The sequence below is a fragment of the Arctopsyche grandis genome, chromosome 4 (assembly GCF_051622035.1).
Source record: "Arctopsyche grandis isolate Sample6627 chromosome 4, ASM5162203v2, whole genome shotgun sequence".
Taxonomy (NCBI): Eukaryota; Metazoa; Arthropoda; class Insecta; order Trichoptera; family Hydropsychidae; genus Arctopsyche; species Arctopsyche grandis.
Genome location: NC_135358.1, coordinates 26,649,704 through 26,676,831, shown reverse-complemented (window position 1 = coordinate 26,676,831; position 27,128 = coordinate 26,649,704). Strand labels below are relative to the sequence as shown.

Genomic DNA, 27,128 nt, shown 5'->3' with positions numbered 1-27,128 from the left:
AAAAAGTTTTTACACATTTTGCGATACCTACTTTGCCGCACTTACATTTGCCACTATTTTGTAATGGTTTCGCAAAATATCATTGATATAAAACAAAGTTTGTGTTGAAATTGTATATTTTTAAAAAAATCGGTACAAATATATTACAGTGGACAAAAATAAAAAGATACAATACTAGATACATTCTGTAATATCACATAAATTTTTCCTTTCTTTTAATTAATATTAATAAAACATATCGAACTAAACGAAATACAATTAAATAACAAAACTTAAGCGCTATATGGATTATAAAATGAGATGATTTATTGGCAACATGCGGCTTTACGCACCGTTACCGATTGATTGGTAAACACGTACGCAGAACCGCTGGGAGAAATTTCAGAAAACGAAAGTGTACGGAATCGTTTTCCAATTGAGATAATCGCTTGACGCTCAGATCTACTCTTCTGGTTTGTATTATAATTACATATTTACTATCAATGTCGTGCGATGCTTAGCAAGCGTGTTACGACGTTATGAACTAATGATATTGGCAAACGTAGTATTTATTATATGTATGTAATAGACTAATGTTATTTAATAGTATTGGAAGTTAGATTGTAACTTGTAGCCGTATTGGATTGAACCATCGTCTCCGGCAAGAGCAGAGTAGTCGTCGTAGTGGGCTGAGCTTCCGGATCCTCCGGCTCCACCAGCTCCAGCATGTCCTCCATGGCCTCCAGCTCCTCCATGGCCTCCAGCTCCTCCAGCTCCTCCTGCTCCACCGGCTGCTGCTGCTTTAGCTGCTTGAGCTGCATCGACAGCTGCTGCTGCGGCTGCTGCCTTGGCTGCAGCTTCAGCGGCGTTAGATTGGGCTTGTTGGGCCGAAAGCTATTGCAATAAATACAGCAATTAATTCAATATCCTGTATTATCATTGAAAACATCTTAGATCGATTCTTGAATTTTTTTTAAATTATAAGTGCTGAATGATTTCAATGAAAATAAATGTAAAATTGATGTATGATTTTGCTACTTCTTATGTAATAGTTTACAGTATTATTAACATTTAGTTCATTTTTATCGAATCTTTCTTTTTTCTATTATACGATATTCAGCAACTATGTAATTGAATGTACATCTGCTTTGTATGTATGCATATAATACTTTGGAACAAAAAAGTTTGAACATTTATCAAGTGTTCTATTTATGTAAGTCTGCAAAATCTAATGATTTAATAAAATTTCAGCAGAAATATGTAAAATATATGTAATAATACCGTGATCACAAATTTGATTATATTTATGTATGATGTATTTTCATGTGGGAAATTTATGCATTAGGTAGAGTAACGTACTACACATTTTACTAACAATTTAACTCGCAAAATTACTCGGTTCGAAGCGCCTCTGATGGATTAACTGCATTACTAGAGTCGTTAATACACCATAAATTGATCTATGCACGTGGTTTGATGGGATTTTAAATTGATATCGAACCCGCACCGGAACTAGATTAGTCATCTAATTGCCTGGAAATTGCCTAGAATTTCTCCATCGAAGAGCTCAAACTGTTGAATTTTTCCCGCTGTTAAATATTAAATACCTGGGCATTGAGAGCAGCAGATTGAGTGGCGTCAAAATCGATTCTTGCACCATGGAGTTGTTCGGAAAGTGAGTTGAGCCTTTGTTTAGCTGATCCAACCATAGCCTGTTGAGCGGCCAATTCTCCAGCTGCTTCACTAGCTGCCTGTTGAGCGTTTTCTTGGGTAGCTTGAGCAGCGTTCAGAGCAGCTTGGATCACATTCACCTATTTTTTTTTAGAGAAACGATATTGTCGTGAAATTTAATCAAAATGGATTTAAAACGGGGAATATCTGATTGATTTCGATTTTGATACCTGATGAGCCGCTTGTTGGGCTGATTGTTGAGCTGCGTTAGCCGCCCTTTGTGCTGATTGAAGCTGCATAGTTTCTCCGTCTAATGCTACTTTAGCGTCTCTGACTTGTTGTTCTAATCCGCTATAAATCACCTGTTTTCCAGCGAGGGCCGCTTGAGCAGTAGCTGAAGCTTGAGCTGCTGCTTGAGCCAAAGTGTTCTTGGCGACGTAAGCAGCTTGCTTGGCAGCAGCATGTTGATTGGCTACAGCAGTATTAGCCTGGTCTGCAGATCCTTGAGCGATAGATCTAAGTCCACTGCCTACACTGAAGCCTTTCTTTCCGATTCCACCGCCGCCGGAAGCTACGAAGGTGTCGAAGTGGTTGATCGAAGCTGCAGCTACTGGAGATCCGAACTCGTAGTCGAATTCATATTCTTGTTGTTGATGTTGCTGTTGCGGTTGCTGCTGTTGCGGCTGCCTCTTCGATGATGGAGGCTTAGCCAGCACAACGGCGACATCTTCGCCAAAAAGTAAAGCATGAGTATCGATTGCATCGATATTATACCATAAGACGTAATCTCGTAACGGCTGATGCGTTAAAAAGCGATAAAATTGATCAAGAAGAAAGTAGAGAAGTCAATTGAGCGCGAATAGTCCAGTTCCGAGTGGAAAGTTGATTTTAAATGTAAAAATTTAAATCAATGTCGTCTGTTTATTATTTTGCTGTTGATGTATGTACATATATAATTTGCAAAATTGCATGACCAGTACGTATTGACTTGTAGTTTAACGCTCATATATGTACGTACATACAAACATAAATATATGATCTTAAACTAAGCAATCAAAAGTTTTTACAACCCACTAGAATATTTAATTTATTTTGAAAGATGTGTAAAGATAATTAAACGATGTGTTTTGAAAATTTGAAAGATGTGTTTAATATTAAATAAAGGACATTCTGTGTTTAAGCACGATATTCAAAATCAGATTAAATCGCCTCCAGATAAGCACTTGACATTTACGAGTGTGTAATCAATGATTTGACTTACTCAAGCACAAGAAGGCTACGTACACTATCTTCATCATGTTTGATTAGAGCTGAGTGTGGGAAAAATAAACGTAATGTATTATTATGCAAAATGGAACAACACTTTAAATTAAACTTTTGATACTTGTACTATATTTATATATGATAGAAACCTTTCTGTTTTACTGAAGGCTTCTTGTTGCACTGTCTTGCAGTGAACGCTTGGAACTGTATGACCGAATGCCAATTATCGTAGTATTTATATTGATGAAAGGTGGTGGTGGTTTCGGGGGAGGCGCTTTCCCCACTTCCACCTCAGTTTCCTTTCATTTTCAAAGCCCAAAATCGGATATTGATCGAGGCTGGACGTTATGCATAGAATAGTTATGCCATACCTCAAGACCGATCTTAAAGTGCTTATAAGGATCATAGAAAATTCAAATAAATTTCCTGTCATAGCTTGAATATACAAGTCATATTATGAAGATATAAAATTCAATAGTTTTGCAATAAAAAACTATCGATTTACCTACATGACAAAACGATTGATAAATTGTGCGTGAAGTCCAGCGTTGTGAATCAGAACGAAATTATACAAATGTTAGACCTAATTGCATCAATCAATTCGTGATATTCCATATAAAAAAAATGTAGAAAATTGTAAAAAGTTTTGTTTAATTTACTCTAATTTTGTAAATCATCTCGAAGCGTTAAGCAGTTTCGTACCATAAATTATTCATGAATTTGCTATCGTCTAGTACTATCAATGCCTTTATTCTTTCAAATGTGAGAGAAAAATAAATTATAATTGTGTTTATTTTCCATTCTGTTTTCCTCCATATTTATTTTATAATAAGATAAATTTTTCGAATAAATCTCCACTAAAAATACACTAACACTTGATCGTTATACGATCCATAAATGTATTCATTAATTAGTGCCATAAAATTTACGCAAATTAAAGATCTAAATTCGTGAATTTTTTAGCAGTAAAATTCTCATAAACAAGCAGCATACTTCATACAACATAAAGGTACAAAATACTTTCAAATCAATTAAATTAAAAATGATTTTGTGTCAAATTACCAGTTAAATTACATAGTTACTTATTATGATCAAAAGTGAATGTCAAAATATTGAAATCAATGTATTGTATATGTACATATATTGTTCATTAAGTAGTCATTTATAGAAAAGCGCATATTTCCAATATTGAAAATTTGGTTAAATTATTTATATTTGCATAACTATTTGCGGAAATTGCACTACGTGTACCTACTACGAACAATGTTACTCAACACACGAACTACATACATATTTTTTACACACAAATAGTCAATTATTATAATGATTCAATAGAAAAATGTTCATGAATTACTAAAAATATTTCAACCGCAAAGTTTTTCATAAATCATGTCTTGATGTATATTCGAATTTTATATATTATTCACCTGAAAGCGGATTCGTTCCCTCGGTTCAAAAAATATTATGTATTATACAAATTTGTGTGGATAAGTGTAAAAATTTTCAACGCTCAATAAAACAATGTGAATTTTTATTACTTTCTTCGTTTTGTTTCCAAACAAAATTTTTACAACAATCTCTCGATTTTTTGTAAAAACTGAAAGGAAGCTTTTTTGCCATTTACTATGAATTAGGTAAAGTCGTGTTTAACTATATTTTTTCCTGAAACCTTGTCTTTGTGCAGACAATTTAACTTCATGTCGTGTTCATTTCTAAATATACTTTTTAAACCAAATAAACGGATCGATCTGTTGACATCAAAAGAAAACAGCGAAACGTTCGTGAAACGATCTGGTTTATTGTTATTATCTAAACAAGAATATTCCGTGCACCGTGAGAAAAATGCATTTCCCCGGTGAAAATGTTTTTGTCAACAAATAAGAACGACACAACACATAAAAAAATAAAGTGACTATTAAATTTATATTTATTTTAGACAACAAATGAAGATATTATATGAACACATAAATTGCATGATTCGGTGATGTGCATCACATTGCATGACGTGAAGTTTATATGACAGCTAAATTTAATGCGTTACACTAACGAGAGTGTCAATCACAGCACTTTCAGCCACACTCTGGATTATTCCCATTCAAAATAAAATGCCATATGCCTGACAAAATATCGCATTGGGAAACATATTCCAAAACAAACTAAAAATAACTGCTTTCGTTTGAGAAATTTCTCCAACATTTTTACTACATCCATCCTATGTCTGTCATTAAAATTTATTCATAATATATGTATGGGCTATAAATTATTTAAAAATAAGTATTATGAAATATAAAAATGATATAAAAGCCCATTGAAAAAATGATTAATTTAGTACGATAAAAACTTGCCAAAAACCTTATCAAACCCTAAGGCAATTAACGACTATAAATATTACTATAATTTTCAACATAAGGTGTAAAAAAGTCGTGTCTCGTGAATTGCATCTGATGTAGGTCGCCCAGAATCGCTTCATCTAACATTTATCTGGATCATACACAATACCACCGAAAATTCGCGTATGGTAACGATAAAAAAATGAGGAAGTGCGATTTTTCCAATACAAGTGTAAAAATGAAGTTAAGTAACCGGGACAATTTGCAATATCCGTAATTTTTGCGATCGCGCACGCCACCATCGAACTGTTATTTATTGTTATGTTAATAGTTATCCAATGGTTGATATTAACCGACTGTTATGTTATACTTGAGACTATAACAGATTTTATAACAAGAGAAAGCAATGGCAATCTTCAATATTTTTTACAACATTTTTAAATTCAGAATCGGACAATTGGAATGAAAATTCAAAACTACAACACAAAAAGAAATGCTTGTATTATACGTATCTAGATGAATCACATTAATTCAGAATGTCGAACAAATTTGAACGTTCATGGGGTGATTGCGAAAGCGCAATTTCATAATGTTTATCAACGAAATAAACGCATTGGGCGTAGTGAAATATGTAAAAAAAAATGTAACTTAATTTTTTTACCTTCGTTAAGGTCATTGTTCTTACGATATTGCATATGTATGTATATGTATATTTTTAATATTAAGAGCGCCTAATTAGGTACATCACATCACACTCAAGAAAGTGTAGAAAGACTTTTCCTCTCGTCGTAGCATGACCGTTGATTTAATTAATCATTTTGATTTTTTTTTCTTAATTGATTACTATACGATTGCTTCGGAGTACGCACATAAAAACAACGGTTTGTTAATAGACGAGCTTCGAGAATCATCCGGATGCCACAGAAGCGGTCATTACAAGAAGTTCGCGTGCCAAATTATCACATTATTTCACGCCAATCTCTAAATCAGGGTTTCTAAACCATTTTTAATCCACGAATTTATTTAATCAGCGCAATTGCATATATAGAAGAAAACCACGAAATTTCCAAAGATTACCTTATGAAATTAATTATACCTTACAATTCACTTATAGGTATTTTTTTTATTTAAATAATTTTCCTTAAAAAGTGTGTATTCTATTGATATATGTATGTATAATTAAAACGCATCTTATTCATAATTTTACTATTGTTGCGTAGGGGTGGGTTCAGGATCCAAATGAAAGATCAAAGTCGCCCCACGGCATTTATTTAACGATTAGGGAGGTCCACACGAAATCATGGCTCATTCCAGAATAATTGAACTACCGTGTGTACCTCCTTATAAAGGACAAGTTGCCCAGCATAGCATCCACGTAGGTCTACCCCCCACTTACCCCGTTCTGTGGGAGCCCCAGCGTATCCTTTGTTCGGGCACTTACTGAATCCTGTTAGCCTAATCCGGGGTTTCTATTGTTAACCCACGAATGCACTTAGACAGTGGATACTCTCTCCCATGTTCCCACGTGACACTATGTAATGTCTTTCAGGATGATAAAAAAATAATTGGGATATTTTACGGATAAAAACTTTGACCAAAATTTCAGATCAAATACAATTTTATTAAATGAAAAATCGAACAAGAGTAAACTTCCACTTGCTAAACTGACAGATGCTTACCAAATTTTATACATAACTTGGTATTAAGCTTAAACTTATAGATTCAGTTCAATAAACCAAAAGGTTTCTGAGAAAAACATAAAAAAAACCTTGATTCTCTAGAGTAAAAGTACTACTTCCGGTTCAGATAAAAATATATGGTTATAAAATTTATAATTTCTATTACATGTAAGCGGTTTGGAAGATAATTGAATTAAAAAACTTGGGACACCTTTAAGGGGAGGTACCATTTCCGGTCAACTTAAAAATTTGAAAAAAATTAACGTTATATCTATAACAATTTCAGTAACCGATACTAAGTTTCAGTACAATAGGACTAACAATGTTCAAAAAATCCCCAAAATACACAGATACACACACACACACATTTTTTCTATATCATGAAAACGTGATCAGTGATAGATTCTGAGTTCGAATCAGTCAAAATCTCGAGTTCGAATTTTCGCATTATCACAAAACTTCATCTATTGTTACTACGTACACAAATAAAGCAAAAACTGAATGAAACTTAAAACGTAACGATAAACATTTCAGTTTTAGATAGATACCAAGTTTCAGTTTCATTCGACTAACGGTGGTCAAACTATGTAACTCCAAAATACAAAGACACGTTGTTTCTTAACCACGAATATTTTGAAAATATGAAAACACACATCAGTGATCCACCGTTATAAGAAGTCAAAATCTCGAGGTCGAAACAAAACAATGCATGATCACAAAACGTCTTCAATAACACTGAGCAACAAAAAATCACGTTTTTGAATCATTATCGTATTCGAATTCAGTGGGTCAAACTTAGTAATGATTGATTAGTCTCCGCCCTGGTATTTTTGATTGTTGTTGCTCAGTGTAATTGTTACCACGTACATACAAAGATGAAGAATAGGTGTAGAGCTCTATAAGTATGTATGTTTTATGTGAGATACCTAATATATATATATATATATATATATATATATATATATATATATATATATATATATATATATATATATATATATATCAGAGATCTGGAGCAACCACTTTTTTGAGTTGCTCCGCTCCAGCTCCGCTCTGACACCTATGTAAGTACTTGCTCCAATTCCGCTCCAGGTCCGCCCCATGCTCCGTATACTTTTAATAGGAATCATATTATTTATCATCTTTATTTATTTAGTTTGTTAATTTTATTCATATACATATGATAAAAAATTATAAAAGTAAAGCATTCATTTAATTTTTAAATTCTGATAGAAATTCTAATCTATAAAAACAAAATATCGGAACAGTGGAGCACTACAAATTTTCGTGCTCCGGCTCCACTCCTGCTCCGTGCTAAAACTCGTTGCTCCACTGCTCGTTGCTCCACTGCTCCGCGCTCCAGCTCCACGCTCCGCTCCAGATCCCTGATATTATATATTTTTATTATAATAAATCATTGCTTATAATCTAAAATAGCAAAAAAAAAATTGGGAAGTCCATAACAAATGCACCGTCACAACGACAGACGTGCGACTCGACAACAGGAAAAAACGAAATAATTTTATTGATTTCAATTGTGACTAAAATTTAAAATCCACCGTAAAATATCTCAAAACAAAGGGCCGCATTCGGAATGGAATAATTGAATTAAATTGGCGTAGTAAAACGCCACCATAGTAAACTCGAGCGCGGCCGATTCCTATCATTTTCGTCGTCGAGTTATAACGCTTTTCTGGTTGCTCAACGTTTTGGAACGTGCACTCTAAACTTTTTAAATCGCCGAGCCCATTGTGAAATTGAACGGGACTGGTTCAAAATTTTGCTCAGCTAATATACATATTTATACACATAATGTGTGTGGATATCGGCCGAACTCTATCCGAGGAAAGTTGTGATTTTCGGACACCACAACTGCAAACTGTTAACTGGGCCACATTTAAAAGTCGATCAGTAGATGCAATTACAACAATCTTTTTTTTTCCAACGCTATTGAAAATTACTGTCTGAAAAAACAGTATGCAATGCGAAGGTCGTATGTCGCATGTACTTACATACATATATACGTATGTACATAAGAACGATCTGTAATACTTTCGCTGATCTTAAAATTTCGGACGATTTGCGTAACCGGACTAACGGTAATCGGATGTCAAATAATTGATACGAGTGTTACACAGTGACGAACTAGAATAATGTTGTCTAATGACAGTCATCTCTTCAATAGAATAACTTAATTATCCATTATGATTTATTTTATTAAGGAAGTGGTAGCCAATCATTTTCATTATTACGGAATAAAATAATCATAACTAGAGAAAATGGCAAAGGAGCAGAAAAAACGTACATACTTATTACATCCTAAAAACAAACAATAGTACATATACATAGAAAACGAAAACAAAGGGAAATAGTATTCAGTTGGTACACACAACTACGTACAATCATATAACTACATATAAACCTATAAAATTTAGTAACGCATAGTCGTAAAATAAAATAAGAGCAACAAAATGCTTAATGCGATTCGACTTTGATTTCATTTAGATATCTGCTGGGAAATATAGCTTCTAATTCTATTTAAAACAATATAAATTACGCAATATTTTTATTCCAAATTAGCTGTCTATTAGCATTTCGATGAATAAATAAATTTAGAAAATCTCTTTAATTCATCAGATTTATATGCTCATAATAATTGTTGATTTTAAGCGTTGTTTGATTAGCGTTTCAGATAATTAGCATATAAAGATCAATCATAAAATTATGATACGTAACACGTAATCTATTATTTACATATCAACCGATTACTGGATAATTTTTATTTAATTTTTATCTTGTTTTCTTATTGAGCTTGATATTTGCGTTAATGCTAACCACCAAGAAGTTAAACCAAGAAGTAAAGCCCTCGGTCAATCTCGATTGAAAATAATTTATTCGGAAGTATTTCTGTAGTGGCTACTGCTGGTCAGACTTGGATATGTGTGAGTCAATCGTTTTATATCAGAGTTTGCCAATTCATCTAATTTCATTGTTGAAACGGTTCCTCATCAAATTAGCACCCTAACATCCTACCTACTATGTCACCATTGTTTGAATATGATTTCAAAATTATAATCTATACATTTATGTATGTATGTACATATATCAAAAACAGCGAATTTTGGAATTTGGAAACGCCTATACATAGTTGGAAAAGTTGTTCTGTATCACGTTAAAGGTGTTATTTAAAATAAAATAAAAATGATCTAAATTTAATTAATTAAAAGGTATCAAAAAATAAAATAAAAACTCTACAAAAAGTATTTGTGAAAATTGGAAATTTGACCGATTTTCTAAGGTTTTGTTTAATTTAAGCTCAGTTTTAGTTGTTTATTTTTTTTTTAATTCACTTCATCATATAAATGGAATAATTTTACATTTTAAATTCTTCATATGGGAGGGATGTTTATTAACAAAACTTTGTCACGCGTAACTTACGTGTCTATTGTCGATGTTCCTTAAATATCGTTTCTCGATGTTTCAATGTACCTTGATTTACAACCTTAATACCATAGGTATTGTTCAAGGACAACCCGTAAATGGTAAAATATTAATTGTAAAATAATTAGCCGCTAGTATTTATTAAATAAAACTCAATTATTCATTCACGAAACGCATACGTTTGAAATTCATACTGTGATCAGGACACTGAACGTTCAATACCATATATTATATAAGAAATAAACGATTAAACGCCTACTTAAAACGCCGACTCATATAAACTTTAGACAGATGAATGTTTACTATAATCCTGCTATATTTCGAAAGGCATGGATTATGCTATGCAACTAAATACTAAATATACAAGAAAATGTTTGAGCGGAGGAGTGATTAAAAAATAATCGCTCGTAATTGATATAATTGGGCGGTCGAGCAGACAGCCGAACGTTTTGGCCAGAATTCGGTTCTGTCGAAATGCATTCGGAAAAACGTCTAGCATCCATAATCCATCGGACACGCGAACCGGGAAACCGGAATAGTGGAATTGGAAGCGTTCGAGTGCAACCGGATGCACGAGATCACATCTTGCCGTTTGCCTTAGTCTCTGCCTTCACGGCGCTATTCTACTCTATTGTGTTATTTTGTGTTTCGTGCAAGTGCAACCATTTGAAAGTCAATGAAAACCAATTTTCACCATTCAATAAGTCCGGCTAGACAAAGTCTCTCAAGAAGGACGCGCTGTATTGCAGTTGATTTTCAGAATCTAGAACGGAACGAGTGACGCTAAAACTTTACGTCAATTGATTGCAGATTTATTTATTTTATTTTATTTATTTATTTAGGTAAAAACAGTCACATACAATTATTTAATAAAACACATATAAACAAACGGACCTAAATTACAATAGTTTTAACAATCTTATGAATAAATGGCAGTCGAAATTAAGCAATATACTTAATAACTATAAAATAATAACAATATACTCAATAACTATGAAATAATACCAATATACTCAATAACTATGAAATAATATAATATATGTACTTAGTAACTATGAAATAATAACAATATACTTGAAACTATGAAACTAATGCAATAACAAATCTATACTATAAACTATGAAACCAATGCAACTACAAATCACCTAATCTTTTCCTGAAAACAAATGTATCGGAAAATATATCAAGGTAATTCAAAACTTTATTAAAATGTAAACAGGACCGTCTGAAAAAGGTATTTTTCCCGTAGTTCGTATGAAAAGGGGGATATAGAATGTATCTTTTGAACGGGATGAGGAAGACCGAGGAATTTTAAAAAGATTTTTGCCCAAAAGGGGTGCACAGTTGATATGATTATTTAGAATTTTGTAAAGGAAGATGCTATCTAAGAATTTACGTCTTGCATGCAAAAAATGTAGTTTATGTCTTGTCGTTTTCTCTTCATAATCTTTGCAAAGGTTACCTGTACGATAGTCCAATGGATTAAGAAATCGTTGTTGCACTCTCTCAATCCTATTTATATGAACTGCATACTGGGGACTAAAAACTACACTTCAGAATTCTAGAACGATACGAACGTATGCATTGTAGAGAACTTTAAAGGTTTTGCCTTTAGTAAAAGGCTTACTTATGCGCAGAATCAATCCAAGTTATTTAAAAGCCTTAGCTACGACCTTATCAATATGAAGGTTAAAGTGCAGCTTGGAATCTAAAGTAATGCCCAGATCACGAATATTGGTTACTCGAGTCAAGTTTTTACCGGAAATATTGTAATTATAAATGATTGGATGATGTTTTCTAGTGAAAGTTATAGCATTGCATTTATTTGAGTTTAAAATTAACTGATTCTCATTACAATAGTGTTCAAATTTTAATAAATCCTGCTTGTAAATCTACACAATCTTCGGGACATTTAATAATTTTATATATTTTTGTATCATCTGCGTAAAGCAAGTGATGAGATTTTTTAAAACAGAGTCCAATATCGTTTATGTATAATGTAAATATAAATGGGCCAAGATCCCTGGGGAATTCCCGAAGGGACTTTTAAGAACGAAGAGCGGTACCCTTTAAGGGCAACGGCTTGACTGCGATTATTTTTGTAGGACGTTTATTTATTATGATCCATGCAAGCAGATTTGTGTATATTATAATTGTGAACGATTTATCGAGTAAAACAGAATAACGACTAAATCATGCTGCTAAATTTCAATAGGTATCAATGAAATTATTATATCGAGCATCTTGTTTGTAGTCAAATTCTATACACATTCGATATTACAATACAATTCAATCTACATACATTGATTTATTCATGTATGTATGTTTGTATAGCGATTTGAATATTTAATTTCAAATGATGAAGTTTAATAAACATTGCTCCATACAAAACTTAAGGAATTGGCGCAGGGGGTAAAGTAAGAAATTCCAGGTCCTAATCTCTGGAGCTCGTGGTTATCTGGAATTTTAGATTCAGCGCGCAGTTTCCATTGGGGAAATTAGGATGAAAAATTGGGGAAATTAGGATGAAAAAAATATATTTATTTATTGAATATTAAAAGATATTATTTTGTAAAATACACAAACTATTTCATATAGTATAATTTAATTAAATAAGTTGTTTTCGTATATAATAGAGATTTTAGTAATTTTTCATAGATGTCAGTAAATATATATTATATTTTCTTCAACTTTCTTTGCAGGTGGTAATTTTTTAAGACAAAATAATATGAGTTTTTACATTTTTTTATGACAGACATGTAAAATATTTGAAATCATGAGAAGAATAAGTTAAAAGAAATGGAGAAAAATTGGAAATAAGAAATGAAACATATTGAGAAAAAAAAGTGTATTTTTCACATGATTTTTAAGTCGATCAAACGTTCGCTTATATAATAAACCCAATATTTTCACTTGACAAAAATAATTAGGACCCAAACGACAATCAAAATAGAAATGATAGAAAAAAAACGAGGAAATGGTCAAAACGAAAAAATCGAATCGTTATCGATAATTCGTACCGAACGAAATTACATATTTGCCAACAAAAATAGCATTCTACAGGAAATTAGAAGATTTTTTGTCAGTTCAAAAATCGATGATCGTAACGAATATCTGCTAAAAATAATAATAAGTCAGATCGATAAAAAGTACGCGGAGAGGCCGAATTGTGAAATAGTAAATCAGTAATTTTTATTTACAAGTGTACTTGATTAGACTTTTTGCGCCTCATCGTGATCACTTTTGATTCGCAAAGAAATTAAAACCGTTTACGCCGACCGTATTTAATAGGAAGTGCGACGTTGATTCCACCAAAAAATCAAACATTTTCCTCCAAAGTTTCCGTGTGATTATTCCGCAGTAAAACCTCAACGCGCCAATTATGACAAATTTACATCACAAACATATCGCCTTTTTAACCGCAAGTGAATCACCGTCTCGCAAATCGTTCAACTCCCCCGAGTGCCAAACTCGATAGTCATTCATGGACAGATGCATTTCTCAAAAAGTACAGCGATGCAACACGTGCAAATGTGGACAATGAAAAAAAAATGCATAAAATCGACGATGCAAACAAGTCACCGACCGCTCCCAGGCGAATACAACCACTCGGTTTCGGACATGACTTTTTTATGTTTCGTTAAACATACTTTTTTTTTTGCAGGTTGAAAAGCAATATGATATAACGTGGGAGTCCTTATGAATTTTTAACGGGACGAACAGGAGACGCAAAAAGTGATTATTAACGAACCGTTGCATTGCATGCTTGAAGTCCGTTGCCAGGTACATATATTCTTTGTATCCACACAAAGAAATACCTATAGAATTGACAAAGGGCTGTCTTTTACTTAATATCGGTGACAATACATATAATATTAAATTTATTATATCAATGAAGTTTTATTATTATAACGTTATTGGATATTACAGTGTTACATATTTTATCCCTGTCATTGAACTATAAAACAACGACAAATTTTCAAAAATGAATTTTTAACATATAAAATACAGAATGTTTTTTTAATTTATATTAAAATATATTAATATATACATATAGGTATAATAAGCCTAAGCGAAAACCGTAAATTTCGGATATTTCATTGATGAACCTAGTGGAAAACTTTCGTCACATCAGGGGAACGTTAAATAAAAAAATATATTAATTTTAAACAATGTCATGTGCATCCAACCAATTGATTTATCGCTTTTTCGAGAATATTTTACTATTTTTTAAAAAAAATAACCACTTAGTATTCACCCATTTAGTACTAAAATTTTTAGTTACTATTTAGTATTACTAAATAAGTCATTTTGGCTTCCTTATATTTCCTTAAATTCTTATTTTTTTGTGTTCAAATCAAAGGTATATATATCAAGGAAGCTCTCAACGACTTTTATTTTCTAAATATTCAAAGGAAAATGAAAAGAAATAACGATTTTCCGAAAATAATGATTCTGCCATACAAACACACATTGCGAGTGCGGTGCGCTTTGTATAGGGACTTTCGAGCGAAACGGCGACTTTGAATTCTCGTTAATCAGTCAAAACTTATCATAATGGACCGAAATAATACAAGATAAATCGATTGGTTTTAGGCATAGGACATTGTTTGAAATCAATGGTTTTTTTATTTATTTAACGTTCCCTTGATATGACGAAAGTTTCCCAACAAGTCCATCGACGAAAATCAAAAATTCGCATTTTTCGATCCTACCTAATGTATAAGTGGTATTTAGGCAGGGCAAAAAGCGGTGACACGACAATTGGTTCAATTCCAAAAGGTTCAACGACACAATCTACCCGACAATTGGTGCACTGACAAAATGTACACGTGACAATAATATGTTTTTTTCACACTTTCGTGAAACATGAATAAAATATCGGATACGGTTGAGAGCTCCTGACATAAAAACTAATTCAATGACATCCGGGATGTATATGATAAAAAGTCAATTTTTCATTTGAAATTAAGAAAATTTTGGAGACGGTTGAGAACCCCTGATATATAAGCTAATTCAAAGAAATCCCCAGTACATTTGCTTAAAAAGTAATTTTTTCAATTTAAATAAGAAAATATTGGATACAGTTGAGTACCCCTGACATTTAAAATAATTCAAGGAAATCCACGATAGATTGTATATGTAATAAAATAAAAACAAACTTTATCCATTAAAATACGAAAACTAAGGACTTTTGAACATTTTGTCGTTTGAACGTTATTTTCGTGGGCATTTTGTCGCGTGAAGATTTTGTTAAGGTTAAATAGAACAAAAAAAAGAAAAAACACATTAAGAAGAGTTAGGAGATAAGAGGTAGGAATCCGTTTCATTGTCGGAAAACATCAACTTCATAAGCCATAAATAAATAAAGACACTTTCATCCTTCAAATAATCGGCTGGATTAAACGCATGAATATTAATGTAACACGTGCTTAGAATATTTTATACTTTTATACCAGAGTACGATCCGCGCGATAGTTCGAATATAATTCCCAATAAAGTTAGTATGAAATATTTTATAAAAACAAAAAAAAATCGAAACAAATAACGATGTCACCACTGCATTTCTGAAAGTCTGCATATCGTGTTGAAAAAAGTTCATACACCGGTCGTTCGAGGCTCGTTTTTAATTGGCCCAGGAATGTCGTCGACGTCAGTTTGATGATTATATCAGGTGATGAATCGGTGTGATTGGCCATTAGGAGGATTTATTGGGATTTATGTAGGCACGGTTGTTGTCTCTCTCTCTCTGGCTGAGACATTGACAAAGGAAATTTGTCATTCAGGACGTGTCGGCACGTCGAATGATGTGCGCCATATAAATATTTAACCGACAAAAGTCAACATTTGTATTGACCATCGAATGACGTATTCAAGAATATATTATTCGTACGCAAGTTTTTTGTGTATAAACTAAGTACATATGTATATTATTTAACTTAAAATATAATACCTAGCGAATTTCCTTGTAGTGCAAGTACACATACGTACATACAATGTCGTATTTTGTGAAACACTTACAAACATTAAAATTGGTTCAATATTATATGTAGATAATCATACAAAGTAGCCTACCTAATACATGCATACAATTTTAGGTACGAAAAGCGGTCAGTATAATAAATAAAAATCAATAAAAACACTCACAAGTTATACGAGTACATGATGTATCGGCTTATTTAAAGCCCTACCTTTTCTGAACCCTAAAATAAAATATTACAATATTAGATTTATAAATTTAAAAAGAAATTAATTTATATTATATAAAATGTATGAAAAAACAGCTTACAAGTTTCCATAGCAATTGTTTATATCGTCTGCGGCACAATCAAGTTCTTTTATGATCCACTACATAAACATATAAATTACATTATATTTACACGAAAATCACTCAATTTGTATACGAATACTACAATTTATAACTATTTAAATAATTGATACATTTAAATGCAAAAAATGTGCGAAGTATCGATCGCACGTTCTTCCGTTGATTAAATAATTTTCAAATAAAAACAAACGAATATGTAAGTTGAATGCATAAATTTAAATATATTTTCAATATTGGTGAAGCAGTATATTGACCATATTTTTTTCAAACAATTTCTTTATAAAACTCAAAGATGTTTCTTGGAAATAAATTCGTCATTGTTAGCGACGAATTCGCATCAGTATTCCACTGAATAAATTGTACTTTTTTATATTTGAATTCAACAAACGTACTGATTGAAAGTGTCGATGTTATTAGTTCGAATAGTGATGAAATTATGAGTATTATTTATTATAGCTTGCTTATTAATTGATGAACACATAGGGTAGTAAGAATATGTCAGTTGCATACCATAATGAAGTCGGACACATATGTACACATGTACATACATAAATGCAATAATAACAGAACTCAGCTTTATAATACAATAAATTAAATAAAAGCAATGAAAATATACGAAGATAAAACAATTTAAACTGCTCAGGTGGTAGGTTTGTAGAGTTTTATAAACCTTTGCATTTCTCTTTGTGATAAAAGTTATCTTTTAAAATCATATCGTAAATGCAATGAGGTGTAATATTAAATATAGATATATGTACGTATGGTGAGGTATTTTTCGAGCTGAGAATTTTTATCCAAAGGAATTCGATTAGTTGTGAGCATTATTACGTTCGATGGAACGCAAGAGATAAATGCATCCGCAATAAATGCAACGTCCTAAGGGAATAAAAAATTGTTCTGAAGTATATAAAAATGTCATGATAAGAGTGATGTTATCAAATTGAAGAGTGACGATCTCGTAAACCAATTAAGTCGAATCGAATCATTATATGTAAATTTGTGCATATAATTTACACACACATGCACACACCGACGACAAACTGTTGAACTCGCCCGATACAGTCGATATATTCGAAAGATGTTTGCGATTAGTTAAATTATTTATAATTAAAATTAATTGTTTTAAAGTGAATTTTAAGTGTGTTTTTGTGTATAAAAACAATAATATTAGTTGGAAAACTGCGTATTTTGCACCTTATAAAATAAAGAAATGTGATGTAAATATACAAACAACATGCATACATATCGAAGTAAAAAAAATCATCATTTGGTTATTGAATTTTTAAATTAATCGGATTTTTAATCGAATATGTAAATGAAGGGATTATTTTACATGTATTGGATGCTTAGATGTTTGATTTTTGTTATATTAACTATACATAAATATGTATGTATATGCAGGGAAAATATCTCTGTTTATATTCATATAAACCGTATTAAAGTTAACTAAGCAAAACGAGGAAGGGTACGCAATTCCAATTGGTAAACTTAGATTTTTTAGATTGAGAGATTCATAAGAAAAGCTTGTCTATCGATATTAGTCGATATATTATATATTGCCGAGTTTAATGAAATGAGCTATAGAGGGTCATACAAAATTTTCATTATTTTTCCGTGGATGTGACTCTTATATCAAATTTGTCTCCGAATTATTTTTAACAAATTGTTCATACATACATTCCTAGAATCCTTGAAAGGAAAATTATATTGGAAAATCGTTCTAATATATTATGTACTTGATATATTTTGGCGAACTCGTTAATGTTTTTTTTCTCTTTTTCCGATACTGAGAAAATTATAAAAAAAATATATATTTTTTCGAGCTAAAGCCTTAATTGACATGAAATGTTAAATATTGATTGTCTTGATTTAAAAAAATACCTATGCTTAAATTGAGTTGAGGGAAAACCGATTGCACAAACGAAAGGGTATAGATACAAAATTAATTCAAGGATATCGGAATTAATACAAGAATAAAAAAATCATTAGCTTTTAAACATAAATTAAATTGAAAATTTAATACAGAAAGTCGCGCGTTGTTCACACCAGATTTTTTCTGGAATCGATATTATTTTATTCGGTGAATTTAAAATTTCTCATTGCAATTCCATGCACGTATACACTTTTCGTGATAAAGATGCACTTCTCCTGCTTTCGCACGGCGAGTTTGCTCCTTTTTTTTGTATCTCTCGTTTTAACATTAACTTGATGCAAAACATTATTTATTAGTATCCACATGTGTCGGTATATAAAAGTAAGTTCATTGCGATTTTCAAGTTATTTCGGATCTGGTCTTCACACAGTCAACAATAACCGTAAGTTGACCTATACGAATTCAAAATTATATCAACGATACTAATGGTATATGTAAATGCAGACGTACATATGTACATACGTTTAATATTAGACTGAGAAACTCGACACAAAAAATTAAATTAAATTAAAACTCTACTAGATATTGAATGCCATACTATCAATAACGTAATTGAACAAATATCCAATAAATAAAAGTTTAAATATGTAGTTGAAAAACATTACTCTAGCCGAGAAAAGGTTAAGAGTGGTCGTTCTACCTTTATGATAATGAGCGGCAAAAGCGGAAAAGCTCAATTGCACGCGTCGATTTATTATTCCAATTTAGTTTGCGTGGCATTGTAAGAGTTAAATGGTCGTCGTGTAATAATTCTGGTGGCCTTTTGTTGGTTGTTGTTCGCACGTGACGGGTTAAAATCTTTGTTCGTATGTCGATAACTAGCGGTTTTTTTTCACTATAAATACTAATGACAAACCATCATTCGCTATTGAGTCGCGGGTCGATTAGTTTGTAACTGTGATAGGTGAATTTTTATACCGATTTTACCTGTAAGGTGAATCCTAACCAAATCATTTTGCATTAAAAGTTAGCTAGTCGAAAAATTAAGGTAAGATCAAAAATATCTATTATATTATACTAATCCACTTTTAATTGAAGTTTTACATAATTACTTTCGGCACGTAATTTCTTCAGTGTGATAAAATTTATCATGCAGTTCTAGTTACATTACATGATGACTCAAACGTGTAAAAATAATCAAACAATTCTTTTATCTAATCAAATTTTTTTTTATGTCACGGTTGTGTATATATGTATGTTCGTTAAAACATTACTGAAAGGGCCTTAAAGTAAGCAAAAAAAGAGATACTATTTTAACAACGAAGTAAAAGGTTCACACTCTTAAATTTTAGCTCAAGATTGTAAACATTTATGATTTTTTTGATTAAAATTTATTATTCATTGACGGACTTGTGAGTTTTTTTTTAACATTTCTAATCAGATATATTTCTATAATAAATTGTGGTCAATTTCTTTTTTCAAAGCAATGTTATTATTAAGGATGCTTGTCCTCGTTTTTGTTGACATTAATAGGCCACTAACGGAAGTATTAGAAAGATGCATTAATTCAGAATTTTCGACATTCGATGCACGATCATTTGAATCATAAATCGTCATTGTTTTTTTTTTATGAATCCACAACTGAAAAATTTGCATTGCCACTATCGAAAATAAGTCGTCATGTGACAATGCATATTTTCGTGCCATTATACGCCCGATTAGTATTCTATTCAAAATCGTCCAGTTCCGTTATTGGCACGCTAGAGAAAAAGAACATGGAAAAAGTAGGCTTTCGACTTGCATAGAAGGCAAATCTAGTTTATCTTCGCATCGCTTGATCTATCGCATCTTCACAGTCACCGTTAAATACTAGGTAGGTAGGATACGCGGTTAATATATTCGCAAAATGTTCTCGATAACGGTAAGACAAATCGAAAAAAAAAAAAACATAACAAAACAGTGTCGCATAGTTAGTTTTAAATATATGAGCCTTTCGAAATAAAAAAAATCTGGTCCTGAGATCGCATCTCGGCCCCGACACCAACCGGTTACGCCGAATTACATTAAATTTCGGATGCTGGGTAAACGACCCCGGGGGGGCCTTGCACTTGGCATTCGACACTGGACAAGGTCTACAACCTTCGGAGCCATCTTGGATTGTGCAGATTTTGCACAGTTGTGATTATAGATTAGAATTAAGTACCAGTACCGTTTCTTATACGCAGACACAATGGGAATAATTTTCATTGAATAACTTTACTCCATTGAAACAGATTGATTGTATAGTAAATAAATCAAAAAAAATATATTTCTTACGCATTCGAATAACCATGAAACAATTGCATTTATTATTATTTAATATAATGGTGAGTCAGCCTCGAGAATTGCTTATTTTCAATTTTACCTTTTTTTTGCGAGTGCGTGTTATTTAAACGGGGATTTAATATTATATTTTCACACGCCGCAGAAGGCTTATGGTAATTTAGGACGATGGAAAATATGGCACGAAGCCTTAATGTCGTGACGAAAGAAGCTGTTGCCTCTTGGAAAATCTGCTCCAAATTTTTTTATTTCACTTCTATTTTTCTTCTTCGGTGAAAAAACAAGTTTCCCAATAAGACGAAATATTACACGAAAAGTAGGACTCCACTGAATAAACATCGAACGAGAATTATTGCACACAATATAGTGCTTATATTACATACACATGTAAATATAAACACTAAGAGTTTCATATGCATGTTTTATTAGTTATCTCTAAGATTTAATCTTTAGGCTGTTGTTTGGGTGAATGTTACGAAATATACGACGTTACGTTAAAAATTATAATATCGGTTATACACACGTCAGTGAATCCTAAAATGTTATCTTAAATCGAATGTGAAAATTATTACGACTGTAATGTTTATGAACTTCGTAGATAGTTCAAGCAACATTTCCGTTAGGTTTTTTTTTTCATATAAATATTATTAATGTATTGTGTTATGTTCGTACTTTGGTGATAATGGGATAATTGTGGAAGATAACACTCGGTTTCTGGGAGCAATTTCAAGTTGTAATCCCTGTCTTTCGATAATCTCTCAATTAATACTTGTCTTTGTCGCTTAAGATCGTCCTAAATAAACATAGTTAACTCCGTACTAGGCTTAAGTTGTATGAAATATATATATATATATATATATATATATATATATATATATATATATATATATATATATATATATATATATATATATATATTAATATATATATATATATATAATATTTTTAAATGTTTGTTTTATAAATAAAATAAAAAAAAATGCGAACCTAAGTAAAAGAAGCCGTTTCTTTTTTATATAGTAAGTACCCCGTAAGAATACTATTATTGCTTCACTCTACTACGAAAATTGCGTCTTCGGCAATAAAGTTGATGCAAGTTGTATGGATAAGATCGTTATCGCATAAGATTTTCCCCCAGCTGAGGAAATTGATAAAACTCGAGGAAAATTTCCAAGAATAAAAGGCAGCGTTTTCCGTTTCGCAGTCACAGTTCACTTTAGTGTTTGATATTTTTGAGTTCGCTAAGCAACTACAACCGGTGAATAAATTTACTTGGCAAATAAAATTTAACTGATACACGGTTTATAAATATATAATATATATGTACATATTATTATATCATTTAATTTCAGATTTGAACATGGGTTCCGGTTCGTGTATACCGCTACTTCTACTCATCTTAGCTTCGCTTACATCCGTCATAGGTAATTTAAATCCGCCTCAATAAAAAATTCATTAACATTTTACACACTTAAATTATGACGCATAATATTTTACAGCCGAAAAGGAATCCAGGATAGTATGCTACTTTAGTAATTGGGCCATATATAGACCCGGAATAGGAAGATATGGAATAGAAAACATGCCTGGTGAATTGTGCACCCATGCCATATACTCTTTCATTGGCGTTAAAGATTCAGATTGGAGTGTTCTGATCATAGATCCTGAGGTTTTTTTTTTAATAATTTAAAGTATACATTTTAAAAAAAGATTTTTTTCATTAATTTTTTTTTTGTCAATAGTTGGATGTAGAAAAGAATGGATTTAACAACTTTACAGCGCTCGGGGCTAAATATCCTCATCTTAAATTGATGATCGCTGTTGGAGGATGGGCAGAAGGTGGAGAAAAATATTCAGCTATGGTTGCAGACAAATCAAGAAGGACATCATTCATTAGAAGCATTGTTGGTTAGTTGACGGAATCAAATAAATTAGATCACGATTCAAATGTATATATGAGATTTATTTATAATTATTTTTTTTTGTAAAGGTTTTATGAAAAAGTACAACTTTGATGGGTTTGATTTGGATTGGGAATATCCTGCAGCTGCCGATAGAGGTGGTTCGTTCAGTGATAAGGACAAATTCTTGTACTTTGTCGAGGAATTGAGAAGAGCTTTCTTGAGAGAAGGAAAAGGTTGGGAGATTACAATGGCAGTGCCGTTAGCCAAGTTCAGATTGCAAGAAGGATATCACGTCCCGGAGCTTTGCGAGTGAATATTTCAGTAAAAAGTAGAATATATCTATAGGAATTTTTATTCAAACGAATGCTTTACTATTTTCAGTTTATTGGATGCAATTCACGTTATGTCGTATGATTTGAGAGGGAACTGGGCCGGCTTTGCGGACGTTCACAGTCCTTTGTATAAGAGGCCCCACGATCAGTGGGCTTACGAGAAACTCAACGTGGTAAGTTTGGCATTGATATTGAATGAATTTATTGTATCGATGAGGCACTGCTCTTTGTCACGAACGCACAATGGACGTTGAAGCTTATGGTTGAGGCTTCAAGAACCGCAGACGAGGGTTAAATCTCGTCGGTTGTGGAAAGGGACCTAGGATACGTCAACGTTGAGACTCCAAGTGCGCCTAATTCGAAATGGCAATTGTGTGTCTGGAAATGTAATTTCCGTTTAACTGACGTCCAGGATTAGCCGGTCGTTGTATTTTTCTGGAGAAATTCCATTCGGATCTCAGACACCCTCGTCCGTAGAATATCAAGAGATTAAGCCGCTCTCTCCCGTTCTTGATGCGTCGTTATTATTGGATATATACACAGATGTACTTAGTTTGTTTTTATTTATCCGCAGAATGATGGACTTCAATTGTGGGTGGATATGGGTTGTTCGCCCGATAAGTTGGTGGTTGGAGTACCGTTCTATGGAAGATCCTTTACACTATCTCAAGGAAATAATAATTACAATTTGGGAACCTACATTAACAAAGAAGCCGGTGGTGGTGATCCTGCGCCTTATACGAATGCTACAGGATTCTGGTCTTATTACGAGGTAAAAAAAATTATGATTAAATAATTAATATAAGTTGTGCTAGTGAAATACTCGAACAATTTCCAATCAAAAATGTATTGCAAGATATATTACTCATATCAAAATATAAACGGCCATTCATTGGTCAAACAAATGTTACAAGTTGAAAAGTCGTCGATTCAAATCTGGACTGTGGATTCAATTCATACAAGGCTGTTGGCAAGATTTGTATGATTATGTGATTCAGATTAACCATTTTTTGTCATAGTTTGTCGGTTTTATCTGACAATTACACCGAGTAACAAAAAAAAAAAAATCACGTTTTTTTACTTATCGGAGCGTATATTAATCTATCTTTACTAGGTTGACCAAATTAAATCGAATATGCTACAGTTTTTTTTTCAATTTCTTTTCGTTTATGAGATATGATTGTTTAAAAATATGCACAATTTTTATTTTTTTGACTTTTACAGTCTCTTACTCAAAATCTAGTATTGGTGTGCTAAAAGTGGGTGTTGGTATTAATTTTCAGGTTTTTTTTTTATTGGTTGTGATTTTGTTTTGCTTTAAAATACGTATAATGAATTATATAGCGAATTTTAAAAGTCAAAAGGGTTATAAAAACCGCATTTTAACTCAATTTAAAATAATTTACCACTCGAATTAGTACTTTTAAACTTGAAATAAAATAAAAAATATATTATATACGTGGGTAAGTAAAAGTTTAGCAAAATGCGGCAAGTAATAAAAAAAATGTGTAAGATTTTTTTTAAATTTTTTTTTTTAAATTCGCTATATAATAAGTATTTTAAATCATTATAAAATTACAGTTAATAGAGAAAACGTCTGACTTTTGATTTCAATACTCAATTTTGGCACAGCAATATTAGATTTTGAGTGCATAAGTCAAAAATCTGTAAAAATTGCGAATTTTTTAAACACTCATATCTCATAAACGAAAAGAAAGCAACAAAAATCATCATCATATTCAAATTTAATGGGTCATAGAAAGTAATGATTGAATAGTTTCCGCTCCGTTAGTTTGCTCAGCGTTATTGGCAACACCTAAAATCCAACCTACTTACCAAAATTATAATCCATTCCCACTTCTAATTCTTTCGGGAAAGTATTGGAGACAAACACCTTTCCCAAGATAAATTGAATACATTTAAGACAATCATGACATAGTAGAGGTTGATAAAAATTAAAAATAATATTCTTACAGATCTGTATGGAAGTGCAAAAGAAAGACGGAGGATGGACCAAGAAATGGGACGACGTCGGAAAGTGTCCGTACGCTTACAAAGGCACACAATGGGTCGGCTACGAGGATCCCGAAAGTGTGCAAATAAAAATGGACTGGATCAAATCCAAAGGCTATTTGGGAGCCATGACTTGGGCTATCGACATGGACGACTTCAGAGGAATATGCGGTCCCGTGAACCCGTTGATAAAAATCATGCACTCCAGCATGTCGAGGTACACGGTACCAACACCGACCGTAACTGCCACACAAAGGGTTGGTAAATTTTTAAAAATAAACCTCGTCATGAAAAATATTTTCTTTTATAATATAATGTCGGGATGAAACTGGTGTCTTTTTATGCTGAAATTGTTATTTTTTTGCAGCCTGAATGGTCTCGTCCTCCATCTACGACACCGGACCCATCCGAGGGTGCATTACCGCCATCTATGGCTCCGACTACGACGAAAAAGCCTAATGTTACTAATAAACCTACAAGTAGCCCTTCAACAACCACTACGATGAGAAGTACGACTACCCGAGTCACTGCTGCGCCAACAACTCCCGTGAGTATACTCTTTTTTATTTACAGAATAAAATATACATAGTATAATACATACATACATACATAATACGGCGTGCCATTTCAAAGCTTTTAGTACACTTCTATATGTATAATAATAAAAACAATGTATGTATATGTATGTAAGTATGTATGTGATTAATTATTTTTTATCGTTAAGAACAGGGAAATAATGGGATGAACCTTCATATATGTATGTAAGTGGTATTCAACTGAATGGATTACTTTTTAATTTGTTTCAAATGTATGAGTCTATTGATTTATCTTAATATTTTTATATAATTGAAATGTTAATAAGCTGAAATTTACCACGGAAGTCAAAAGACATAGATCTTCTCTGATAAATTTAAATGTTTAATGAATTTGATCAATACACAACATACATGACGTTGAAATTGTCTTCGGACGTCAAAAATTGCTCTCACTTTTCAATTCAAGTAGAAAGGTAGTGTTGTTTCAAAATATTTGAATTAAGATTTTGTGGAAATTAAAGATATTTGTTATTTTGATTTCAAATATAACCTTTATACTTTTATAAATCGAATTAAATAATTTAACATATTATAATCCGGTAAAAAGGTTGATTAATTTTTATAACATTCAATGTTTGAATTCAATTTTAGCATTGAAATTTATAAAATCACAACAGGGTTTAAGCTTCGACTAACCTGAATTGATAATTAGGTCCAGAAAAGGTTGAAAGTCACTATTTAAGATCCTTCGAGTTAAGCCCTTGTAATTCAGATTGCACCATCGTCATTTCTGGGGCTCGACTCGACGGACGAAGGTTCTCCCATTTACCCAAGGGTGAGATTTCGCCAAAGCCTTTTCTAAAATAAATGTTTTTTTCTACTACCATCTTAAACGATTAGGCCACCGCCTCTGTGGATACCGGAAAAGAAGTGGATTGCAAAGGAAAAAATGACTTTATGGCACATAAATCCTGTAATAAGGTACCTAATAAACTCGTTATAAACGCTTCAAATGATTCTTATAAGTCTGTTTTATGACAATGATTAAAATTAATTACCTCTTTTATCCACAGTATTGGAGATGCGTCCACGAGCAGCCTGTATTGTTCTCGTGTAGGCCGGGAACAGTTTTCAATTCGCAAAATCAAATTTGTGACTGGCCCGAAAACGCTGACAGGAAGATGTGCAAGAATCAGTGAATTAAATATTTATATTATAAAAAGCGCACGAAGGAGATTACGAATTATATATATTACGATTTATATAATAAAGCACTGTACTTGTAACTGATTAAAATTGTGCCATATTTTGTGCTCGCGCTGGGTTCATAATTGAAATCGATTTATATTAAAATGATTTGCCATATTCGTTGGATGGTATCGTTTAATTTAAGATTCATGTTCTGTATAGAATGGAAAATAAATATTTAATTACAAATAAACGAAATGGTTTCACTG

General features: G+C 32.1%; 2 protein-coding genes across 4 annotated transcripts; one reads left to right on the top strand and one right to left on the bottom strand.

The window, feature by feature from the left end:
* Nucleotides 1–579: 579 nt before the first annotated feature.
* On the bottom strand, nt 580–20,715 carry LOC143910273 (uncharacterized). Its single transcript, XM_077428672.1, has 4 exons — nt 20,704–20,715; nt 1,881–2,447; nt 1,587–1,790; nt 580–873 (listed from the first exon to the last, which is right to left on the bottom strand). Exons 1-4 carry the CDS (start codon nt 20,713–20,715, stop codon nt 580–582), a joined length of 1,077 nt encoding a protein of 358 aa, XP_077284798.1.
* Nucleotides 18,977–27,128, top strand: Cht5 (Chitinase 5). 3 transcript variants are annotated; one of them, XM_077430301.1, is made up of 12 exons: nt 19,492–19,612; nt 21,907–22,144; nt 22,239–22,310; nt 22,386–22,555; nt 22,629–22,794; nt 22,877–23,099; nt 23,172–23,295; nt 23,697–23,894; nt 25,099–25,392; nt 25,503–25,682; nt 26,572–26,652; nt 26,745–27,109. In XM_077430301.1, the coding sequence occupies exons 3-12, from the start codon at nt 22,247–22,249 to the stop codon at nt 26,868–26,870; spliced, it is 1,626 nt and encodes a 541-aa protein (XP_077286427.1). In that variant the 5' UTR covers nt 19,492–19,612; nt 21,907–22,144; nt 22,239–22,246; the 3' UTR covers nt 26,871–27,109. The 3 variants fall into 3 exon arrangements, with proteins under 3 accessions (XP_077286429.1, XP_077286426.1, XP_077286427.1); XM_077430303.1 differs by lacking the exons at nt 19,492–19,612; nt 21,907–22,144 and adding an exon at nt 18,977–19,006; XM_077430300.1 differs by lacking the exon at nt 21,907–22,144 and having other exon boundaries at nt 19,482–19,612; nt 26,745–27,128.